This window comes from Lissotriton helveticus, chromosome 9, assembly GCF_964261635.1.
Source record: "Lissotriton helveticus chromosome 9, aLisHel1.1, whole genome shotgun sequence".
NCBI classification, from domain to species: domain Eukaryota; kingdom Metazoa; phylum Chordata; class Amphibia; order Caudata; family Salamandridae; genus Lissotriton; species Lissotriton helveticus.
In genome coordinates, this window is record NC_136070.1 from 462,522,818 (window position 1) to 462,547,997 (window position 25,180).

General features: G+C 41.5%; 2 protein-coding genes across 2 annotated transcripts in view; one reads left to right on the plus strand and one right to left on the minus strand.

Annotated features, from left to right (window-relative positions):
- ADSS1 (adenylosuccinate synthase 1) overlaps positions 1-1,199 on the plus strand; it is a 475,994-nt gene extending 474,795 nt beyond the window's left edge. The window contains exon 13 of the mRNA XM_078660279.1: positions 948-1,199. Coding sequence (XP_078516405.1) covers positions 948-1,000 — 53 coding nt within the window. The 3' untranslated portion in view covers positions 1,001-1,199. The remainder of the gene's footprint in view (positions 1-947) is intronic.
- Positions 1,200-1,479: 280 nt separating this feature from the next.
- Positions 1,480-25,180, minus strand: part of LOC144781429 (uncharacterized) — an 88,185-nt gene continuing 64,484 nt past the window's right edge. Inside the window, exons 4-6 of the mRNA XM_078660280.1 lie at positions 18,453-18,618; positions 18,333-18,364; positions 1,480-2,037 (exon numbers count right to left, since the gene is read on the minus strand). Coding sequence (XP_078516406.1) covers positions 18,350-18,364; positions 18,453-18,618 — 181 coding nt within the window. The 3' untranslated portion in view covers positions 1,480-2,037; positions 18,333-18,349. The remainder of the gene's footprint in view (positions 2,038-18,332; positions 18,365-18,452; positions 18,619-25,180) is intronic.

Consider the following 25,180-nt stretch of genomic DNA (forward strand, 5'->3'; position numbering starts at 1 on the left):
TAGGGCCCGATTTTGATCTTGACACATTCTCCGACAGGGCAATTGAGTAAATTACTCTGTCACCCTGACATGGGTGCAATCTGCCAAATTTCGATATGCCTGTTCAACCGGCGGTCATTTCAAGCACTGGCAGTAACCAGCAGTTCCAGCCAATGCATTGTAACTCTGTAGCTCCCTCAAACATAACGGAGACATACGGCTGAGTTTAAAAAAAAATATTTCCAAAAAGAAAATCCCAAATCAGGATTTTCTTTTTGAAAATTAAAAAACAGTGCCCTCCTTACTTGGAAATTTCATCCCATGGCAAGGGACGCATTGAGCACTTTTCAGTGCTGCTTACCACCAGGTTTTTCCTGGAGGTGATGAGAATTGAAAAATGGCTGTGTGTCTGTCCATCTACATGAGGTAGGTAGACATGTAGCCAAGTCTCCGACTGCCCTTACTCTGTCTGGCCATTGGGGAAGTTTGACCATGGCAGAGCCAGAGTAGTCTTCCCTGTCTTCATACTATAGTCTTCCAGAAACAAAATGCGGTGGGTGGTCCACAATGTTGGCAGGGAGGGAAATTCATTGTACCTGAGACTGAGCTTCCTATCCACCAACATTTAAATTGGGTCCATAATTACCTACAGCAAGAGTGTGCTTCATTTAGTAATAAAGGTCGCCATGTAGCTGGGGGGGATACAGACAAAAACAGGAAGTGGGAGGACTAAGGGATGTGTTATGCTAAGCGGTATAAAAAGAGAAAGGGGACTATTGGTATAGAGGTTTAATGTTTACTACATAATAGTCAAGAGAGCTGTAGGTTGTCTACAAGAATAGTGGGACTAAACTTCAAAGAAAGGCACTGTGATTGGAAGGCACAATATGCAGAATCAGAACACAAAGATGCTTTATTATTTTGTTTACCATTCTACTAATTTTCCTCTGTTTTTGTTTCTGTTTTAGTTAAATGGGTTGGCGTTGGAAAATCAAGAGAATCAATGATCCAGCTGTTTTAACGAAAAGTAAAACCTAAACAAGAAAAGGCATAATTTGTTTTTTCATTTTTCATCTGTAAACTCATTGAAAATTGTTAACATGCTTTTTATAGGAGCATGACAACAAAGTAAATGTTCAGTTTTTCACATCATATATTGCAAAATGTACAGGAGGAGAGGGAAATTGTATACTTCTAAATAAAATATTACGTTCAAGAAAGCGGGGTGCTTGATTACTTTAGCAATACTTTTCTACCAACAAGCTTTTCACAGATTTAATTGCAATTTAACACAATATGTCATGCACTGCCATACCATTTAAAATAAAAAAAATATTTGACCTACAATATCTACCATATAATGTATATTCACACTGAAATTATTAAATTACCATTTTCTAATGCAATAATTTGAAGTATTGCCAGGATATGGTTTTCAAAGGGAAGACAATTAATCAAGGAGCAATGCATTTAAAATGAAACTCCAAAATATGGCCAACAATGATTTGGGTGGTGTATTGTGTCAAATCAATAGTATCATGGATCTATAGATATCATCGTCGCCAATCATGCAATATCTTGCCCGTCTGTACAACACTGTGTCAAACTGGACAGGAGAGGTCAATTTAATGTATAAATTGGCATAATTACAGCATTTTATATATTACATGAAGGAAAGGATAGATAGGTAATGTAGAAGGCAACCTATAGTCAAGAGACACATTGCAAGCCAAGTTTACTTTGGGAAACCAGCAGAAAAAAAATCTCCTGGTCTCATTGGCAAGTTGTAAAAAAACAATCCAACAACTTTTGGGGAAATGCGTCTTTGGCATCTTTGGCTCCAATGAGGATCAAAGAGATCAAAAATATAAAGAGATCTAAGACTATGGACAGATTTATTGGCCCTAAAGCTATTTTGTACTATATAAATAGCATCACTGGGTGCCACAGCAGATCTCAGCCCTTGATGGTTTGACTGTTGCCGTCAACATACTGAAGAATTCCACGTGTAGCAGAGAAGTCTTTTCAGGAGTCCAAGTGGAGATAGTGCATAGAAGTCTGTAATTCAAGAAAATTGACATGAAAATGGTGATTATCCATTCATATTGTATTATAAAAGAATAGCAAAGAGACAAATGGACAACACAAAGATTTCACTAATATTTACAAAACAAATGCATGCGCCTGAGTTATGTTACATTTCAACCTGGGAGGCATTCCATGGGTCTATGTCCATGCATAAACCCATGGATTTTGGCTCATTTCCAGATTTACTAAAGTGGTTAAAACTGGGAATGCATCAAAATTCGACGCTGTTCCCAGTGAGGCAGAACAAGGAGAAATATCTTTATTTCTCTTTGTTATTTCCTCTTTCTACTACGTGTGAGACCCTGGAATACTTTTTAACAGAAAATAAATACATCTCTATAGATATAAATAAATACAGCCAACAGAAAGGCAATAGTCATAAAAATAAGCCCATCACAAAATCAGAAATGTGTTTAAAAATTGCACTACCACTGCTTCAACAATGACAATATATGAAGCCAGCTTCAGCATTGCATCAGAGTGCCAGGTGCTCCAGCTGTCTATTTTCCACTCTCTGTGACTAGGAATAAAGGGTTTTACTCTTCATTTGTTTTTCCACAGATGCTACTTGTGGAAGAGATGTGGTGTTGTTTCTCACAATTTGTTATGCTTTTTGCATTGTCGCAGGACATTTTTATGACTGGTAGTCATTGGTACTTGGATGTCATTCTGGTTTTTTCGTTGGCCATTTTCTGCCAGGGGAAACTTATTTTTTTCTTACTGGAATGTTGCCAGAATGTTACAGTGTGGGAATTTCAATATTATGTAGTGGCTGTTTTTGTCACTTTTGGGCCATTTTCTCCATTGGTCCTAGAAATGTAAACAGCATTGCAGTGCAAGGGTCTAAACATGAGTACCAGGGCAGCAAAGAGCACCACATATCTCTGGTCTTCCTTTTCACACCTTACAGATCGTTCAGTGGCTTCCTGCCATTTCAAAGGAATTTCATGTAATGAAACCTGGTGTCAAGAAAGACTCAAAATCATAAAAGGCTCAACGTCATCGAAGCTGTAACGTCATCAAACCCTCCTCGTCATTGAAGCAGTCACATCTTTGATGCCTCAACATCATGAAGGTGTAAAGTGTCCTTGAAATGAAGAAGAGCTCTACATAATTTGTACCGTGACGGTGACGCTGAGAGTCCTCAGGAGGCATGAAATATGTTCAAGTATATTTTAAGGTTCTGAAACTAAGATTTGCCTCCTGATAGGCCAAACAGTCAAAATCTCTCAGCACTCTAACCTATCATACCATTGGAATGACAAACCTTTACCTAACTACTTTAGCACCCCTGCTGCTTCCTATTCCCTACCCTACTGTGGTACTGTAATTTGCCCTCCTCACAATAATCCGCTTCTACCCCTCACTTCTGTCCTATCTTCCTCTGTTTACCATCTCAATATTCTTGTCCATGCTAACTTCCTTTCGCTCACCTCTGCTTGTCCTCCATTAACTCCTCCCTTTATACCTTGCTGACTGCTTGATTGGCTACAATGTTTATCTACCCTCACTGGCCTACCTCTCCCATGGGATAACATTGGGTTACCTCAATACATTTAATAAGTGAATATTTTTGTTTGGGAATATTTGTCATATTTGGTATTTAATGAATTGTAATTTAAACCCCTATTTAAAGGTAAAAATCTGATTTCAAGTCCCAATTCTGAAAATGACACATTTAGAAAGTTGGCATTTTCATCTCTAACCCATTTGGTGCCTGCAGCCTGTACTCTGGGTCACATGACTAGGTGTAGTTATCAGTTGGCCATTGTGTATTCCTCCCATTCAGTGTAACAAAGGGGGACTAGATGTTGGCTGGATGGGAGAAGCAGAGCTGTTCCCTGCTCCTCTTACGCATCAAAGGATCTGCCTCACACACTCACAAAGAACTTCACACTCGTCTTCTGTCACTCCAGACATCCTGGGACCAAGGCAGTGAGGCAGGAAATTACAGAAACATCTGTTGTGGGAAAACTCCAGAAACGTCAACTTTAAAGCTGGCACCAGGTATAATAGTAGGACCATCAGACTAACTCACACTCCTGGACCTATTGACACTACAAAGAATGACTGCCCTAATGCCAGAGCACTGCCCTGTAGCCTGCCCGGATCTCTGAGAAGGAAGATTGGACTTGCTTCCTACATTCCAGGCAGAGTGACTCCAAGGGTCAGTTGGCTGACCTTCTGTTCAGAGCTACAGGGACTAAACAAGCTCAAGAGGCTTCCCTGCAACTGCAGAGCTGGCCTGCTTCACTAGATCTGCAAATAGAACTGCCTTAGCCCTGCTCGACTCTGCTAGAGTGAGCCCTGATCCCCAAGAGGTGGCACCCCAGGTGCTGGGCCTTTGTCTGGTATCAGAGTGCATTCCTCTGAAGAAAAGGGAAATATCCTGAGGTTTTGGGCTCTTCAGGACAGTTTGCAATGAGATCTTGCTGCCCATGACCATCGCCAATGTGAAGCTCCAGTGAACCCCAACTCTTCGCGATAAAACGACTGCAATTGACGATGGGCAACACGAGATCTGCACTTCGTGCTACTGCATCGATAGCCCATGGTGACGGCCAATGCTAAGCTACAGCAACGACCGTCACAATGCCTGACAGGATCTTTGTGCTACAGAGATGGCTGGCCTGCTCTTCACGCAACAACAGCGACCACATGCGAAGCTCTCTCGGCTCCTCGTGGCCTCTTCCACCGCGAACTGGACTCTTAACGCCGGGCTTTAAGAAGGTCACTGTTTCAACTAGACTAACTTGGTCTCTGTAAATGGACCATGCTCCATCACGGTTGACCTGAACTTGTGAATTCCCCTGCTCTATCATGAACAGAAAACCACAAGTGGTGCTTTGTGCTTTTGGACACTATGCTTACCTAAATCTCTGAAATTATACATGGATTTTTGTCTCAATTGTTTACAACATTTTACCCTATTTTTCCAAACTGGTGTGAGATGTTTCTTGTGTTATGCTTTCACTTAACTACTGTTTGTGTGCTGCACAAATACTTTACACATTGCCTCTAAGTTATGCCTGACTGCTTTTGTGCCAAGCTACTAATGGGTTAAGCTCAGGTTAATTTAGTGACTTTTGTGGTTCACCCTGACAGGGATCGTGGTTGTTGCTTGAATAGGGCTTCACCTCCCTAAATCAATAACCCAATTTCCCACCCAAAGACACAATGGGAAGAAGCTCTCCAGAAGTGCACACCCAAAAAGAATATATTGTGAGGGGAAAATTTAGGTCTAAGGGTCTCCCCAGGCATGACTCAGGTCTGCAGGTGGGTGAGGGTACCCACTGTATCCACCTGCATGGAGACCCTAGTCCATACATAAAAGTATGGTTCAGTCCACAGCCAGTGAAAGACATAGCTGTAGTTTTTAGTTTACAGCTCTGTCTATCACTGACGATGTCAGACCCAAATTGTCAGAGTTCACACCTGCACATGACTAGAAATGCAGACAATGCTGTTTCCCCTTTGAATTGATATAGGCCTCCGGCTTCTCTGCCAGTACATGTTGAGCTGCACCTCACAATTGATCTAAAATCACCATCACTCCTTGATTGACAAAATGGGTGGAAGGGATTCACCGGCTGTTTGATCCATTCTACTGTAAACATCCACTCTCCCAATGACACTGTGTTGTCACCATCTCACCTGGGTTTCGTCAAACACTGTTAGTCAGGGGGTGGCATGTACTGAACTTCTGCTGGTTATTTAATTACAGAAAGAGTCACAGGGCATTTGAGTAGGTAATGCACGTCAATATGCACAAACTTAGCTAAAAACAGAAGGCCAATGTTGCCTGTGTTCACAGTTTTGCAATCAAGGCAGTCAGTGTTATATGGTTTTTGGTCTTATGTGTGGTGATGTTGTGAGGCATTACAGAATTTGCACATTTCATTTCCATGTCATATTAATGGATGCCCCTCATCCAGCTAGAATTGAAGTAAATATGTAGGCTTCAGCTGTATATCAGTATTTAAACATTCAACTTTACATTGATGGCGGTGGAAACCATCAACCACACATCTCATATTGAGGTGGTCAAATTCAAAGCAACACGGTAAAGGTAAGCAGCAAATATACTGTACAGGTTATTCAGGAACAGTATGATCACATTTTGCTACCAAAGAGAGTATCTAGAGGGATGGAGGAAAACCATCACTCATAACATTGACAACGTTTATCGGGAGCACACCAAACAGTAAGAACAAGTACAGTATTCATTTCTAATGATTAATCAACAGGTATGAAATAGCTGTACCATTTCATATATTTGTTAATCTAATCAGAAGTTCGAAAATCACAGCTGGTAGTAACAGAACAGTAAACATTGTTAAATTGTTGAAGACTAGAAGGAGACATATATCCATTTGTTTTTGAGTCACAAAGGACAAATAATGTAAGGTAGGCTTGGTCTGACAATCAGTCAAGCTAAATAGATGACAGTTACTGCAGTTGATATGTGTTTCATTACAAAGGACTTTTTTAAGACTGTGAAGATAGTTGCACATTCAGAAGCAAGGCTTGGTTGTTACTACCTACCTTCAATTGAGCATTACATACCTATTTTGTGGATTTTCGCATATTTTTGTTCCTGCACTAATTGTTAATTTGTACTTAAGTCCAAATACACTGGTGACATAATTTCTCCCACATTCTCACTCCAAGAACAGACCCTCCAATGTGCTTGACATATTAGACTGTTTCTTTATCAGGTTTGTTAATATCACAACTCTCACCTTCCTCCCTTTAACTGGAATCACAGCTTTAACAGTGTACATCTTTACACCAATTTGCACTAAATCTTAGAGCATCTTGTATTTATCTTGGAACACCTTCTGACCTTTAGTTTGGAAAATCTTCTGTTCTGATCTGTTCATTTCTCTTATTCTAAATGTAATGACTTCTTAATGCTCCCTTACTTTATTCTGCCTTGTGTCAAGTGTATTTTCTTCCATTTGTGTGATTAGCTAGGTGGTGAACTTGTCCTTTGAGGTAGACACTTGTCCACCCCAAATAATGTTCCTCTTTCCTACATTAACAAATAACACTCAGCTTTTACAGAAGAACATAACATAGTTATCTAGGATCACTTTGCATTAAGACCGCAACACAGCACTGAAGTTGATTTAGTTACAGTACTCAATGACCTTTATCTGAAACCTTGATCAGGATGGTTTTGATACACTGGTGCTTCTTGATCTCTCAACCAAATTCAATAGACTTTTTTATTCCATCCATTTCAAGCACATTATGTAGAACAGGCAGGAACACCAGCCGTAAAGCTAGAGCCTCATTTTGAGTTTGGTGGATGGATTACTCCATCACATATGTGACTAATATTCCATCTGCCGTATTAAAAGTGCATTATTTTCTATGACACTTATTATAAGACAGACAGGAGATCTGTAATGTTTGTGACGGAGTAACTCATCTGTCAAATTCTACATCAGGCACTAAGTCCTTACTAACTGATTCATCATGGACCATTTCTCATCCTTCATTTTAATCAAAATTCAAACCCATTATTTGCGGGCTCCATACGTCCTCAGCAATCAAACCCACTTTAAGCAACTCATCTGTGGCACCATTAGTAAAAATGATATATTATTAGATAGAACTTAGTTTGTATACATTGAGCATGCCTATCTACGTTATAAGCTTAGTGGCGATGATGGCTTAGGCAATTACATTTTAGCAATTGTCTTTACACTGTTGCTCTTGGATGAAGCCAAAATCCCTCAATCCTAATTTTCATAAAATACAGGATATTCTCTTTAAGAAGGCCAAAGAAGGATAAGGATAGTGGCCAGTTGAGCTGGGAGTGATTCTGTAGTGTTCCTGCTCTATGCATAACAAAGAAGTTAACTTTGACCGCAACAAATGTTCCTACAAGGATCATGTGCTTAAAGTCAACTCCATTATCTCATTTTTGCTTTTGTAAGAACATCATTCCAGCCATTACTTTATGTAGGACTGACTATTCTCCTTTTGAAGGTCTTCCTTCCAAATCAATCCAACGTCTCTTGGTGAGTACGAAGTCAACAGTGTGAATTCTGCAGGACCTTGATCAGCGCTCTCTGGCCACATGGTCTCTCTTTATTGGCTTCCTGTGACTAAGAAGTTTGCCAAATTTAACAAGATTTTGCATCGTAAAAGGGCCTGATTATGAGTTCAGTGGTCTGTCTACCGCAGCAGCGGTCTCCAGCAGCCATATTACGATGTGACCTCTGGCCTTGCAGCAATGTTTCTGATGGTGGTGCATATTTTTTCATATATGTTGAGGCATGTGTGCATATGTTGAATGTACTCATATGCATGAGAGGTTAAAAACACCTACTACCCATTGCTGGAGTCTGAACCATATGTGCCCAGCCCACTCAATGGGTAAATACTGCAAAACGGACTTACCTTGTTTTCGGCGCCAAAAGGATCATTTTCTTTGGGGTCAAGAACTTGCTGTGAAGGGGGTACCTGGAGAAATGGATCAACATTGGAGACTGAAGGGAAGAAAAGGAAATGTGGGAGTATAACCCCCAAATCCTTCGATTCTGCTCACTTGAAGCAGGCGGTCTCACCGCCACGGTCGCCTCACCAGAAAGCCAACTCATAACTTGGATGGCGGCAAAACTTATTTTTAATGCCCTACGACAGCTGCGTTACCCCCTACCACATTCCCAGATTTACCATTAGTGATAGATCTGGGAATGTGTCAAAATGCAATGGCCCCTCCAGGTGAGGAGTAATGAGGAGGAATATATTTCTTCTTGTTTTTTTCTTTTTCTATGTGTGCTGCATTCTGCAGCACACATAGGAAGAAGAAATTGTCTCTCAGGATTGTTTTTGTGCAGGAAGGTGTCCCTTATTTGTAAAAACAATCCTGTCTACAATGCAGGCACCCTTGCCCCATGACACAAGGGTGCCTGCATTGGCGCTAAGCAGCCAAAAGTGTGAAAGTGCTAAGAAAGGCCGCCCTATAATGATGAATTTGGTTTATTCCTGTCCTTTCATGCAGCGCAGCAAGGTGGCTTGCTGCGTTGCTCTGCATGAAAGAATTATAAATCTGCCCCTCTATCTTGAAAGACCTCTGTCACAATGCATTTTACAAGGCGGGCAGCATCTTTGCTAGGGAACAATTTGCCTGTTACATTCTGGGTTTCATTACATCTCTTAGGGGCATATTATCAAGGGGGTTTATCTCCGCTTATTTGGCTTTAAAAGCCAAGAAAGCGGAGATAAAATTATCTCCCTATTACCTAGCTGTCGCTAACACCAGTTAGCGACAGCTAGTAGGAGATAGAGACCATCTTGGGCCCCGCTTTGCATGTCAGTGAAATTTATCACTAATTACATGCAAAGTGGGTGTGCCAAGATGTTAGCGACTGGAAACAGTCGCTAACATCGCTATCTCCTATTACCAACTTTTGGAGATATTCGCGCGCGCTAAGCGCGAATATCTCCAAAAGCTAACACCTGCCCCTGAGCAGTTCTTAGCCATGTTATCCAATGGGAGGTGGATAACATGGCTAAGAGCATTTGCTCAGTAATGCATGAATATCGCTGACTTTTCAGCGATATTCTTGCATTTCGGACGATTTTTATCGCTTAGGAGATAAACCTTGATAATAGCAGGGTTCCTAAGCGATAAAAATCGCCGCAGCTCGGCGATAAAAATATTGCCTCTAAGCCAACATAGCGATAATTATCTCTAATTGTTGGTAATATGCCCCTTAGTTTCCAAGATTTACCATTCCTGCTTTCACAGTAAGTCCTTGTCTGTGATGGCTACCAAAACCAGGAATGCTCTCCTCTTCAACAATACTTTTTCAGAACAAAAAAGACCTGTTTTCCTCTTTTAATTGGTTCTGGTTTGGCAAGTTAATAGCCATGAAAGAGCAAACAGTCTTTGGATAACAGAGCACTTTTAAACGCTAATATTGTATTAATGATGATGATGATATTAATGAGAAATCTTCCTAACTACTTGTAATTACTTGCAGCTACTCCTATGTACACCTATGACTACTATTGCATACAGTGCCAGGACACACAGTCTCTGGATAACAATGCATTTTTCAAAAAGAGTACAGTAGAAGTAGTAGTAGTAGAACTTATAACAATAGTAGTACATTTTCATACCTCCATACTCCTACTTCTGCTTTCTTGTGCCTACTTCTATTTACCCCTACTATTGCCTTAACATACTCCTTACTTACTCCTAAGCCATTATTGACTCATACATTTATTGCAGTTATCCCTTTCTCCTAGTTTTATTTCTAGCTTTTTCCTGTTTAAGCTTTCATTTATTCCTGTGTACTCCTACTTACATCCATACTCCCATCTCCATTTTTCCACCATCCATCTTCACTCAACCCTGTTTCCATCCTTGCACACTCAAGCATCCATCCGTCAACCCATAATCAAGGTATCTGGCCCAAAAGTAGCGCATTTCTGTAGTTGGTCTCAACTACAGCAATGCGTCAAAAACCAGAGGCGAAGCATCAAGTAGCAAGGAGCCTACTGTATGGGGACCAATGTAATAGAGTGTAAAAAGGTGAAAAACTCACCTAGTACTCTATTAAATTGGTCCTGAATGTCAAGCATACAAGTGGTCATAGTGTACTTATCTGTATCACTATGCCTATGTATGTGTGACACGTCATTAATGGTGCATAATATGTGATTTACTGTGTTACCTACCTTATGTGTGCACTTACTCGTTGAGGGGATGTGACTTGATTGCAGGTTACACTGTTTCAAGTCACTTCAGCTATCAAATTCCTCTAAAAAAGCCAATGTGTCATTCCTTCGCCGGGGTTTTAGAGGCTTAGGAATTTTGAAACATCTAAAGCACAGCAGCCCACCTCCCAAAGATGCGTCACTTTGCGAAAAAGTCATAAATACCACTGCGTCACTTTTACAGGAGATTTTAGGTGGGAATGCCTACCTTGCATATATTAAAAATAACGTGACGCAGCTGATTCCGTTGCAGGGAAAAACCAACGCTGGCTGACGAAAAGTGATGCATCAATCCAGATGCACCAAATTGTAAATATGGAGCAATGACAGCACTGCTGCTGCGTCAAAATAAATTATGCAATGGCAGTACAGGCTCTTTGTGAATATACCCCTTTTTCTTCAAGTTCAAAGTTCAATTTACTTAAATCGTTCCCATAAGAAAATATATATTCCACATTTTCCAGTAGAGGGCTTAGAGATAAACTGTCATTAATGGTATGGACAATCAACAGTGGGTATGGTGCATCCTTGCATGGATGCGAAACTGGCTAGTAGTTTAGTGACAAACCAGAACCCAATCAGGTTTTTCTAATTTGCATGAAAGCATATTTGGTGACATCACAGGAAATTATGTCATACAAACTTTGACAACAGTGACAACATGAGAAAATAATATCTGTGAATTGGTAAAAACTATTCTCCATAAATGTAAAATAAAATAATACTAAAACCTCAATAAAGTAGTCACATAGCTCACAAAGGTATGGAGCAGCACTCCTCCCATCAACTCAATGTGTCTTTGAGAGCTACATCTGTGGTGAGGTGTTTTCCTGAAACTTTCACTGATCCGAGAAGCTACTCTGCAAAAAGATGAACTCATGCTGAGACACATTTAGGGCCAGATTACGACCTTAAAGCAGAGCATTGGAACGGCGGTGCAAACCGCCACTCCACCGCTCGCCCCAAGGTCGCCGCCGGCTAGCCGGCCGTCCGCCAGATTACTACATTGCAGTGGTCTGGCTGGCAGGCTGCATGGCAGTTCCTCCTGCTGTACCCTTTAAAAGGGCACCGCAATTGGAACTCCTCACAAGGTTCCTGCAAGGCATGGACACGAAAGTCCATGTCATGCAGGAACCTATGTGCATGCACACAGGGGGACAAAGAGGAGCCTTACAGGGCCCCCTTTGTTTCCTCTCCGCCAGGCTTTTGAAAAGCCTGGCAGAGAGGAAACTCGTAATATGCTTGACGAGACCGTGGTGGCCCCGCCAAGTATACTGCGACCTCTAACTGCTGCTCCTACGCATGGGCGTCCGCAAGGGGGGGCAAGGAGGGGCGCTTGCCCCCCCCTAGAGCGCCTCTCCTTGCCCCCCCCCTGCGCAAGCCCATCTGTACAAATGCATCCAGGAGTGAGGCCTGACGCCGGGGCTTTTAAGCATTGCAGGGAACAGAGCTGTTCCCCTGCAAAAGGCCTCAGCTCCCTGATGGGGGGCCTCGCACTCCTCTGAGCACAAGAGCAGCCCCACCCCGCCTATTATCATTCTGCGTGGGGCTGATTGCCCCATACAGAATGACAATGGGTCAGTCTGGGCTGGCACAGCATGTGGTGGCCTCATCCAGCCTCGGTCCAGGGCAAGGCATTCTGTCACATGAAAGTGCAAAAACGCCCATGCTGCTGCTAGGTGAGAATCCAGTTAGCCAAAGGATGGCGGTGAAAGAAGTTGAAAGGAAAGGATTATAGTTTTAGTACAGCAACCTTTTTTTATTTTATTCAACTAACAACCATTGACAAAGCCAATAGTTCTGGCTTGTTGTAGGTGTAACGTTACTTGTATTATATATCTGGATGCAATGACAGAAGCAACAAAAATACCAGTCAGGCGGCACATTATATTAAGCACAGAATTTTAGCTTATGTGTTTTAAGGCACGCATTTTGTTACATCAAACACCCTTTTGAAGAGACCCCCTAGTTTTCTCATCCCACTTAAAGTCTCTGGAAACAACACCATGTCACAGTCGCCCACGTCAAGGCCCTGCGCATCATGCATGACTCATGCCTTCCACTTTTTCAGATTGCCTATGTGCAGGGGCATAGTGAACCCTGCTCCACCCCACCCCTTACTTTAGGAACTACAGCGAGGGTGGAGTCCTTGATGGGTCTCATAATTAATGTGCAAAGGTGAGTGAGTAAGTAAGTTAAGGGATGAGTGGATGGATGGATGGCTGGGTAGATGAGTGAAATGATGGATGGATGGATGAGTGAAAGGGTGGATGACGGGCGAGTGAATGGGTGGATGGATGAGTGAAATGATGGATGGATTGATGAATTGATAAGTGAAAGGGTGGATTAATGAATTGATAAGTGAAAGGGTGAATGGATGGACGGATGAGTGAAAGGGTGGATGTAAGGCTGGATGAGTGAGTGAAAGGACGGGTAGATGGACAAAAGGATGGATAGATGAGTGAAGGAGTGAAAGGGTGGATGGATGAGAGAAAGGATAGATGAGTGATAGGTTAAATGGATGGATTCATGAGTGGATGAGTAGATGGATGGGTGGGTGGATGGAAGGATGGATGGCTAAGTGAAAGGAGAATTGAAAGAGGAAGGGGGATGTGTAAATGGATGACTGAACAGGTGAATGGCTGGATGGATGAGTTAATGGATGGATGTGTGGAAGAGTGAATGGATGAGTGTACAGATGGATGGAAGGAAACGTGATGGATAGGTTTGTAAATGGATGAATATGGACATGGATCGGCACACATATGGAAGGACAGAATGAATCGTGAAAGACTGAATGATGGATGAAAGTATGATTACACATTGTAAGCCGCAATTATCTTAAGCAACATTTCCTATATATTGACTCTCATTTATATGAGTGATTGTCTCTATATAATATGTGTGTGTTGTAACGCACTCCAAAACTCTGCCCCACATATTTGGGATGAGTAGCACTATACAAGAAATTAAATACACATTAGAGAGGGTCTATGTGAAGATGAGGGGCGCCATTGGAGGGTGGTATCAAGGCCAGACTGGCCGGAACGGGCATCAGGCGTTTTCTCTGGGAGCTAGATTTCTTTGACATAAAAAGACCTGCACATTTGCCTAAAGCTGCGCGTATACTGACAAACCATGAAGTGCACAATTGTCTCAGCCTAATATAAACTTATTTTCACTTGTACTTTAGTGGTTGTCTATTTACTTACTTATATGCTATTGCGCAATCTTCTCTGATGTGTCTTTAAACCTTACCTTTTGTCTTGAATTTTGACCTCCTGTCTTGAATTTTTGTCCTGAATTTTAACCCTTTGTCCTGAATTTTTACACTCACTCTCCTGAATTTGCACCCATGCCAGTTGGTCACTCTAGACATTAGTCATATTTATTTACAATGACAATAATAAGGACACTGTGTACCACAGAGTGCCTTTCTCCCGCGATTGAGAACGGATCCCGAGTGAGACTGAATACCTCTACCAGGAAATTATCCGTTTTGGAATATGACCGAGCACGACGCGGCAACCCGCCCTGATTAGGTCTTGTGTTTGTGATAGACTGCAGTACCATAGGAATAGACTGCTCCATAACTACTATAAGATTATGCGCACGTACGGTCTACCTCTTTCCAGAAATTTGACGATTGCGAAAAGAAAGAAATCATTCCAGTAATTTACCACCGTGTGAAATTAATTTCTCCACGCACCATGAATTCATAGTGTACCCTTGGTTTCACGTTTCTTGTCCTGATGAAGACCCCGATGTAAGGCCTTAAGTACGCCTACATTTGTAGCGTGGGGTCGAAACGTCGACGGCTACTTCTTTTCATCTCAGTTGACGCCGCCCCTAAATTTTGGGGATATAGAATACCAGCGTCAAATACATGATTTTTGATGAATGTTTGAAAATCTGGGATTGCATGTTTTGGCTCAGGGATCTGAAGCCAACTTAGTTTGCAAATATTTAATGATTTTGAAATAATTCCTTGTCCCAACTACTATCATCTCTTACTTATTTCTTTCTTTCTCACAGCATCACGCTATTTCCCGCCCTTCCCTCCTGTCTTGGGGCACTGTTATTGTATTTTATGTATTGTAGATCTTGCCCATTGTGATTAATTTACAGTGTGTTGTTTGTTTTTGCTTTAATGTCCTTATTATTGTCATTGTAAATAAATATAACTAATGTCTAAACGGTTCACTGGGACCCTTTTCTCATATATCATATAGCACCCAGGTCCCCAGTGACTTATTTGGGTAAACCCCCCTCTCCATTTATCCAGTTGGTCACTCTAGGCATCACAGCGACCCCTCCAGGTGCCGGTGGTTGGGGGGGCGGTGATCCTTGGGGTTCAGATGGAGGGGGCTACCAATGATAGAGGCGACAAGTGCAGGCGCCCTGCAACCCACTCATCACCACCACATGAAGGAAGAAAATAACCCGATCAGCTCGTCGACCCAACTTCCTGAAAAAAACTTTCAGACACCATGGAAAGGCAGCAGCATTTGCTGTCTGCGAGTATGTCAAATTAGATTTGTACAATAAACCTATTTGTAAAGGAAACTGCATTAAATGTCTGCACCATCACGGTCACCACTCAGTGTCTTCAATCCCTTGTTCACCCCTCTTTTAAACCTAACGTCAACTCCTCTCCCTCAAATTTCAGAAGGGGGGGGCTAATTCATCCAGCCAAAGCCACGTGCAGACTGGGGATGCAGGGGCTCTAAGTAGGGGTGAAAACACAACAAAGCCTCATTACCAAGTAAATGGTATTTTAAAGACCTGTGTGAAGTACTTGGGTGCGGCTGTGTGTGTGTGGTGAGCCGGGAAGCTGTCTCAGCCGGGCACACACATTCTTATAACATTCACACCCCTCAGAATGACAAATCACCACTTCTAGCTGCCTGGTCATGGCGTGGGAGTGGGAAGATGTGCACAGCAAGGGGAAAGGGATGGTGACGCTTTTCTTTTGTATAGGAATTTCTGCTGGCATCATAGCCCAGGGTTTGCTGTCTATGCACTTGTATAGGTGTGTATCCATACAAGTGCACAGACAGCAAACCATGGGCTATGACGCCAGCAGAATGACTTTACAAAGGAAAGCGTCACCTGCACTGCCATCCCTTTCTCCCTGCTGTCTGTGCACTTGTATGGAATACACATCCATGGCGCTGCTCACCAGATAAATGGTGAACAGGGCCATGGATCTGTCTCTTCTTGCATCCAAGGGCACAGACGAAGAAGCAGAGGAGGCCCAGGCAAGGAGAATCCAGGAGACATTTGACCGACACCTATCTAGAAAGTGAGACCTTCGGGAGGGGCTGGATGCCAGGACAACAGTGCCGCTGATCAGCCCGACTCCACCGAATAGTATCAGAAGAGCAGGCAGGAGTTTTTAAGTAAGTTCCAGTATTTTTAATGCATTCTGCAGCATCACCAGCATTACCTACTGGCTGCATATCTAGGTTGCAGTGTTTTAGACTTACATGCATGGAAACCTCAAGGAGGACAGTCCCCTCCGAATATGCGAATGTAGTGTAAGCTTGTAGGGGTAGATTTACAAGCCCCATGTGCCACTTTTGCAACACTTTTCCCATGTTAATAGTGACGCAAAAGTGGTGCAGGGGCTTGTAAATCTGCCCCATAGCGTTCAGCTTTTGGCATGCCAGTGGGGTAATTTTAGGGTTTAGGGTGGGTATGGGTTTTGGGGTGGCAGGGATAATTTTAGGGTTCAAGGTGGGTATGAGTTTTGTGGTGCCAGGGATAATTTGAGGGTTCAGGGCGAGTATGGGGTTTGGGGTGCTAGGGGAAATGTTAGCGTTCAGGTTGGATATGGGTTTTGGGGTGCCAGGGGTAATGTTAGGGTCCAGGGCGGGTATGAGTTTTGGAGGGGCATGGGTAATGTTAGGGTTCAGGGTGGGTATGGATTTTGTGGTACCAGGGGGTAATTTTAGGGTTCAGGGTGGGTATGGGTTTTGGGTTGCAAGGGGGGACATTTTAGCGTTCAGGGCGGGTATGGGTTTTGGGGTACCAGGGGGACAATTTTAAGGGTCAGGGCGGGTATGGGTCATGGGGTGCCAGGGGGCTAATTTCAGGGATTAGGGAATGTATGAGTTTTAAGGGGGCAGGGTGTAATATTAGGGTTCATATGTGTGCTCTAATTGTTGTCCAGTTTCAAATGCAGAATTCACCACTTTTTTTTCTCAGCTTGGCCTGAGCATTACCCGATCCTGATTGTCTGCCATTTTAGCCCTGCCCCTATTGATTAACATTAGCCACGCCCCTTCATTTGGCAGGTTAGCGCCCCCCCCTGGAAAAATTTCTGCGGATGCCCATGCTCCTACGCCAGGGAACTGCGGTTCCTTGACGGAGCCGGCGGTCCTAATGCGGTCCGACTCCCCGAGTCATAATCTGACTGTTAGTCTTCAGGTTGTAGATCTTCTCCTTGTGTATGACATTTAACCTACTGTGAGTGAAAGCTAAAACCAGCATCGAAATGTGTGACTCTCAGGGAGCAAGACTAGATATCAGTGGAACCACTGAAGCCACATACACTCCCCCAGGTCCCATCTTTCTCTCCCATTTTCCCTCACACTCTTCTATTTTTTCTTATTATTTTTCTTAAAGGGAGGGACGGTACATGTCCACTTCTACTTCCATTGTACCACTCCTCTCCTCCCTTTCCCACCTCTATTCCGTAACCCTCTCTCCATCTCACTTAGTGGTCTGCATGCAATTAGCTTCCCGTCGCCATACCTTTCTTTGCAGGTGTAAGGAGGCAGCAGAATACAGTGCCATTACTTACTAATGAAATGAAAAAAATGAAATGAAATGAAAAAGAATTTTGTTAAGCGCTACAGCTGCCCTGAGGCGTCCAGGCGCTAAGACTAGAACAGTACCGTCAGAAAAGAGATCAGGAGGTGATCTAATTAATTAAAAAGAAAAGTCTTGAGCTGTTTACGAAAGCTCAGCAGGTTAGAATCAGTTCTAAGGTGATGGGGAAGAGCGTTCCATAATTTAGAGGCATTATAGGCAAAGGATCGGCCTCCTGCCCTCGCTCTCTGAATCCTAGGGACTTCAGCCAAAAAAGCATGTGATGATCGGAGAGCTTTGTTGGGTTGGTAGGGTGAAATCAAAGGGTGACTGATTTCTGGACCGGATTTCCAATATGCTTGGTGGGCAATGCACATAGATTTAAACTTGACTCTCTACTAATTTGCTTTACATTTCTTGGACATGTGCATCTTGAACTTCTCTTATTTGTTGGCCAGCTTTAAATGCTTCACAAAACATCGCTTTTCATATTTATAACTACAACATTCCTGAAATGTCAATGTAGAAATTCTGTCATTCGTGCGTTTTTTATCCACAGCTTTTAAATTAATGTACATTCTTGGTACAACATTTCTGTGTCAAGGCTCTTTGACCACAACATTTTCTAATGTGTTATGTTTGATATGACTTCACGTGCAATGCGAAGGAAAGAGTGAATCAAACAGTGTAAGTAAATTACTACTTACCACTTATTTTCCAGTTTCTATTTCCACGCTCCCTAAAAACGGAAACATTTGAATTAGGAATGTATCCATTTGAAACAGGAAAGGAACCTATTAGCTTGATCACAGCTATCGAGTACATACGTCTTGTTTTTGATTGTATGCATGATCATACTCAGACCACCATCGATAGATTTCAGGTTTCCCATATACGTCCAGGGGAATTTCCCTCTTCACTTGTTGTTCCATCTGGACCGAAAGGATCTGGGTGTTCGGCAAGATGTTGGTGTCTGCAGGTGACTCTGAAAATCTTTAAACAATAGGATTGGAATTTAATTTTTGTTCCAGGACTATCTGACACGATGCACAGTAATGGCCAATTTTAGGTATTTGCACATTATAACATGTATGGCATCGTTTTTAGCAGTTTATGCAATGCTGAAACTGAAGAAACCAACTTAACCAAAACTGTTTTCTCACTATTACTCTAGCGTTTTCCTTAGCCTTTCTTCCCAAAATAATGTTTAAATATTCTTTGCATCATAATAACTCTTTATTTAAATGGCCTGCATGAGACAGATTTACTGAGCTGACACATACATCTGCTTTAAAGTGTGAGAAGACATTAATAGTCCTGAGTGGTGTGAACACAACAGATATGGATGTATGTCGTTACTACGCATGCTTTTACAACGCATGCCTTTACCACGCAACTTTTACAACGCAAGTCGTTTAAACGACTTGCGTTGGAGGCGCTGGATAGTGAATAGTTTAATTTACTATTCCAACTCCAGTCCCCGTGGATAGTAGGGAAGGTTTTGGATAGTAAATTAAACTATTCCCTATCCTACAGCGCCCCCCAGCACAAGTCATTGTAAGTACTTGCGTTGTTAAAGTTGCGTGGTAAAGGTAGTGCGTGGTAAAAGTTGCGTTGTAAACGCTGTTCCCCACAGATATTACTTCATGGAAATGAGGGATAATACCAGTACTTATTCATTAGTAGGGGACAGAGGTACACATTAGACCGTAGGACACACATTTATTACGTTTACATGCAAACAACTATCCATATATGCTGCACTGCGTTTTGTGAATGGTGCTTCATAGCTCAGAGCTATATCTGCTAAGACTTTCTTGCTGCTGGTGTTATTCTCTGCGTTAGTACAGAAGCAGTTTTACCTGCACCACACACAGGGGCATATTATCAAGAGCGGCGTTAAAATTATCGCCGCTTTATCAGCAGGAAGCTGCCGCTAAAGTGGCGATAAGGGGCTTGATAATATGCCCTAGAGAATTCCCATAGAAGCCCAGGTTAGATGTTTAACCTGGGTTTCTATTGGAATTCTATAGAGCATATTATCAAGACCATTATCGCCACTTTAGCGGCAGTTTCCTGCCGATAAAGCGTCAATAATTTTACCGCCCCATCTTGATAATATGGCCCACAGTCTTGCACCAAGGCACAGAGGTACTGGTGTCGAACATGGGGGCATATTAGCAAAAAACTCGATAAAATTAACGCTGTTTTAGCGGCAGGAAACTGCATTCAGTCAACTGGCAAAATGCAGGTGGACTTTTGAACCCTACTAAGGTGAAAAGGTCACAGCTAAATGGGAGAATCGTAGAAGTGATTTTCAGGTTTACATACTCCTACTAATTTAAAAGGAGAATCATGGAATCAGCTTTGACCAGGAGAATGCAAGAAATAACTCACTCATTATAGTCCCTACAGGTTGCACTCTAATAGATCTCGATGCATTGTTGTCCCCAAAGATTTTAGATTGTTTTTGACTCTGCCAAGCAGACACACACTTTGCTTTCTCCAAGCCGCGGACTTACAATAATTTGTCCTTTACAGATGTAGATCTTCAAATGTGGCACCTGCTTTGTTTACATTTTTAAGTGCTTCTTGTTGAGGTTTATTTCCTGTGAAATCTGCATCAGGCTTATAACGGAAGCTCACCTTCCGTAAAATATCTACCCAATATGTGGATTTCCTACTAGTTAGTTAATAACTGGCAGGTCGTTGGTTGAGTGTACAGTGTTTGCTACCCATTATCTTTGCATAAGCTGGAAAGACTACTGCTTGTAGAGTTGTTTGTGTGGTTGTGAGGTATGTACAGCAATCAATTTTTTTTCTCAAAACATTTGGGAGTCATGCCCCCGTTGCATAGGCCTCGTGACTTCAGCGTGGTTTTGACAGAACTGAAACAGATATGTAGACACTTTAAAGATTTTGATTAAGGTAAGTGGAATACTAATGCAGTAATAAAAGTAGTATAATTTCAAAGGGAAACATTTTAAAGGTTGTTTTAATACTTGAGTGGCTGTGTGACTGGCAATAGGAGTGAGAGGTTAAATGGGTGTCTGTGTGGTTGAGGGAGTGGTTGTTAAGTGTCTGTATGAATGAGTGACTGTATGTCAGTAGTTGTAAGAATGAGTGGCAGGGTGCATGAGTGGTACATGAATATGTGAGTGATTGTGTAACTGAATGAGTGACTGAAAGGGTACATGAATTACTTTATGAATGATCTAGAAGGTGTGTAAGTAGCATTACAGGTGGGTAAATGATGCATGAGTGGCTGTATGGGTGTGTGAGTAGGTGTGTGAATAGCTGCATGGGTGAGTGAGTTGCTGTGCATGAGTGAATGAGTGAATAAATGAGTGATTATGTCAGTGACTGTATAGGTGAATGAGTGCATGTTTTAGTGTCTGCATGAGTAAGTTAGTGGCCTTCAGAGTATCTGATTGGTTAACTGAGTGGGTGTGTGTGTGCCTTTATGCATGTTTGAGAAGATATATGAGCAGCTGGTTGGGTGAGTGATTGGCTGTGTGACTGGTTATAGGAGTGAGTGAGAGGGTGCATGAGTGTTTATATGGGTGAGTAAGTGGCTGTTAAGTGTCTTTATGAGTGAGTGATTGGGTGGGTAAGTGAATGGTTGTAAGAGTGAGTGACAGGATACATGAATGGTACACGGGTAAGCGAGTGAGTGTGTAACTTAATGAGTAACTGAAAGGGTACATGAATTACTGTATGAGTAAGGAAGAAGGTGCATAAGAAGCTACACAGGTGAGTAAATGGTGCACAAGTGGCTGTATGGATGTGTGAGTGGGTGTGTGAGTAGCTGCATGAGTGAGTGAATTGCTGTGCAAGTGGCTATATGAGCGAGTGAAAGGGTTCTTGAATGACTGTATGGCTGAGTGACTGGGTGTGTAACTAGGTATATGGGTGAGTGTGTGAGTGGATGAGTGGTTGGGTAGATAAATGAGTATTTCTGTCAGTGACTGTATATGAGAATTAGTGTATGTCTTATGAGTATGAGTAAGTTAGTGCGTGTCTGAATATTTTTATGGGCAACTGAGTAGGTGTGTGAGTGACTGTATGAATGTCTGAGAGGGTATATGAGTGGCTTTATGGGTGAGTGAGAGGCAATGTGACTGGCTATATGAGTGAGTGGGAGTGTAGATGAGTGCCTGCATGGGTGAATGAGTGAGTGTTAAGTGGCTGTATGAGTCAGTGACTGGGAGAACAAGTGGTTGTATTGGTGAGTGAGTGGGTGTGTGGGTAGCTGTATGGGAAAGTGAGTGGATGTGTGAATACATGAATGAGTAAGTTAGGCTCACATGCCAGAGCTCATGAAAGCGATACAAAAGGGGGATGATGTACGGAGCGTTTGAGCAAATCAAACACTCAACCCCAGTCAACTTATCTGGGTTTAATCCATCACCATTCTTTAGCTCACTCCGCCACCCCAGTTCAGACATGGTCATATGCAAATCAGTCTGACCCTGTGCCTCATGGGAACAGTCCAGCCAGAACTGCCAAGCTATGTCTTCCCTGGACCGGAAACAAGCATCCTGGGACCGGTTTCATGAAAGCAGCAATCAATTGCATGGCAGTTTTCTAATACCCCTACCTAGTAAAAGAAACCAGTGGGATGGGATATCAAATGGTCTTTATGCATGAAGACCCTCTGTATGACTGTGTCAAAAATATGGATGTGACACTACATGTATATTCATACATTTAAATGCGCACCACTGCAATACCTGTTGTAAAAGAAAAAGAATAGAAATAAAAGAAAATATTTAAATACCCTGAGTTGGCTACACTGTCTTGCCTATTGCAATGTAAATAGCGAAATCTATGCAGGTATGATGCCCAGTACAGCCCGCCCAAAAGACATCTGGGGACCCTACAGGTCGTACATTGAGACCCTACGGCAGGAATCAGAGTCCCAGTTGGAACGTGGCATTGTCCCCGAGGGGGTGGGGTGACTTCATCCTTCCACTTGCAATGGTTTTATGAGTACAATGGTCAGCATGACAAATCAAGATGTGTTTGCTGTGGGGAAACTAGGGGTGTATTTGCTGAACTCTTTTATAATTGAGAACGGGGAGGATAAATATTGGACTCATATGTAACATATGATTATTCATGCTGTTGGTTCTACCATCTGGTGCCTGTTCGCATCGCTTTGTATAATGCATAGGACACTAATTTTGTATTGATAAGACAATTTCTGACTACGAAATGATGTACGATCATACATGTGTAATGTTGATGAAATGAAGAAAATGGAAAATAAAGTTTATAAAAAAAATAAAAGAAAATATTTGATTTACAAAATTCAAGAAATATAACAGTACACATTAGACATGCTGTAACAGTATTTCACAATATAGTAAAACATTTCATTTCCCTTTTTATTGTTCTCAGTTTTCATAGTTTTACAGCATGAACAATATACTAGAAGAAGCTTCATCCTTGAACAGTGGGGAACAAGCAATTGTATGGATATGGCAAAAAATACCTGCACAGTACATCACTGTAAATAAGTTACACAATGCATTGCACTCACTACAGTCCATTAAACAGTTGTTTTGCCAACACTTACTGTGCTAACCTAAACAAGCATATCTTAAAGTTTTTCCCTTTATCATTATACCTGGTACACAAGTAGTAATAAAGGTAAAGCACACTTGCATTTTTAGCTCCTTTTGAAAACATCACCTCTGGTAGGCCAAATGATGTTGAAAACACTGATGATTCATGTAGATGAAACACAATACTTTTTTTCACAGAAATACTATATAGAAGTTTAGTTTAAGGAACAAAAGGTGACAATTTCGTAGTTTTAAAAGGTAGTTTTGGTGTCAATTGAAGGTAGCTGTGATTCTATTGTGTCCATCCTGTTGCAATCTTTAATTAGAGAGTTAAGCATCCACATACTATATTAAATCCTTTGTGGAAGAAAAAAGGACTTATGAATTTTGGGGAACTTTTTGAAGACATCACCCCTGAATGGCTAAATGATGTTAAAACATTGATGATCCACGTACAAGAAACACCGCATATTCCTTTTTCCCAAAAATAGTCCTTAGAACTTTGGTTAAAGAAATAAGAGATAAGAATTTGATAGTTTGAAAGGTAGTATTTGTTTAAATTTAAGGTTGCTATTATTGCATTCCGCCCATCCACTTTCACGCTTTAAATAGACAGTGTAGGGTCGAGATGTAACGTTAACTCCTTAATGAAAGATAATAGCTATAGTAGTATAAATTCTCCCAGAAATGTATATTTGTCCAGCTTTAATGTTTGTAATTTCGGGTTCCAGTTTAGATCCATCTGCTCTGCATCGCAGTAACATTAAAATAAGGTATTTTGCAGTTCTTGGTAGATACAATGTAGACATTACTTCTGATCTACTATTTGGGCAAGACATATTTTGGTTTGCCAGTTTAATCAATCTGTCGAAAGGCACAATTTTGCAATCTGGTAGTGATAAGTACCGAAATTGCTCTGAATTTATTTGAGTGGTGAATGTAAATGAGCAATCTTCACAGTCATGGTTCCATTTGTAACTCTGTCCAAATAAGTCATAAACATGTACTTCTTCTTCTTCTAGTACTCTAAGAATGGCCATTATAAATTATTGTGAGTCTTGTTGCGTGTTTATAGTAAATAATAATGATCCGCTACATGCATCTAAAAGGTCTTGAATCCCTGAGGCAAATGTATTACATATCTGTCCCTGAGTAAACGTTGGAGCAAATGATATAGTGCCGCACACAATCTCTTATATGTTTTTTCTTCAATTTGATTTACAAGATGTGGTATATGAAACAGTACATTGAGAACAACATTTCCATAGCAATTGACACATAACCTATTTTCCAAAAGGTATTCTACAATATCTCCCTCATTTTCCAGTTTTTTCTTCTTAACACAATCCAGCTTGTGCTGCTTTGCTTTCTTTTCTTGATCATCTGCTCTCTCTTTTGTAAGCTTCCATTTTGGGCATATTACCAGTTTCTCATAAATAGGGTACCGACCTAATTGAGGAGCGTATAGACTTCTTAACCTATTGTACTATCTTGCACAGCTTGCATCAGTACTAACTTTCTTATCATCAAATTCAACTAAAAACAAACCGTACAATGTAAATACTCATCATAATCCTACATAACACATAGCTTCTTTAAATACTGTACTTCCAATATTAATATTAATAAAAGCTGTGTCTACACTTAACCTTGAGATTTATGGATAGTTACAGCATATGCTAGAAACACTGGAAACTATTGTTGTCTCACATATATGTCCTTTACAAGCAAAAAACTTGCAATACATCAACCAATCTGCCTCACACCATAAATCTGATCTGATTTTATGGCTAAGTACTCGACCTCATCCCTATTTGGAAAATTAATTAAATCAATCCATTTGCCCATAACACCATTTACTAACCCTTACTCTAGATTTAAATTACGTTGCAAAATTAATCAACACTTTTTGCTCACGTGTAAACACTTTTCTAACCCTGCAGCCCTTAACACAGACTTCTCCAAAAATCTACTTTAGCTTGTAA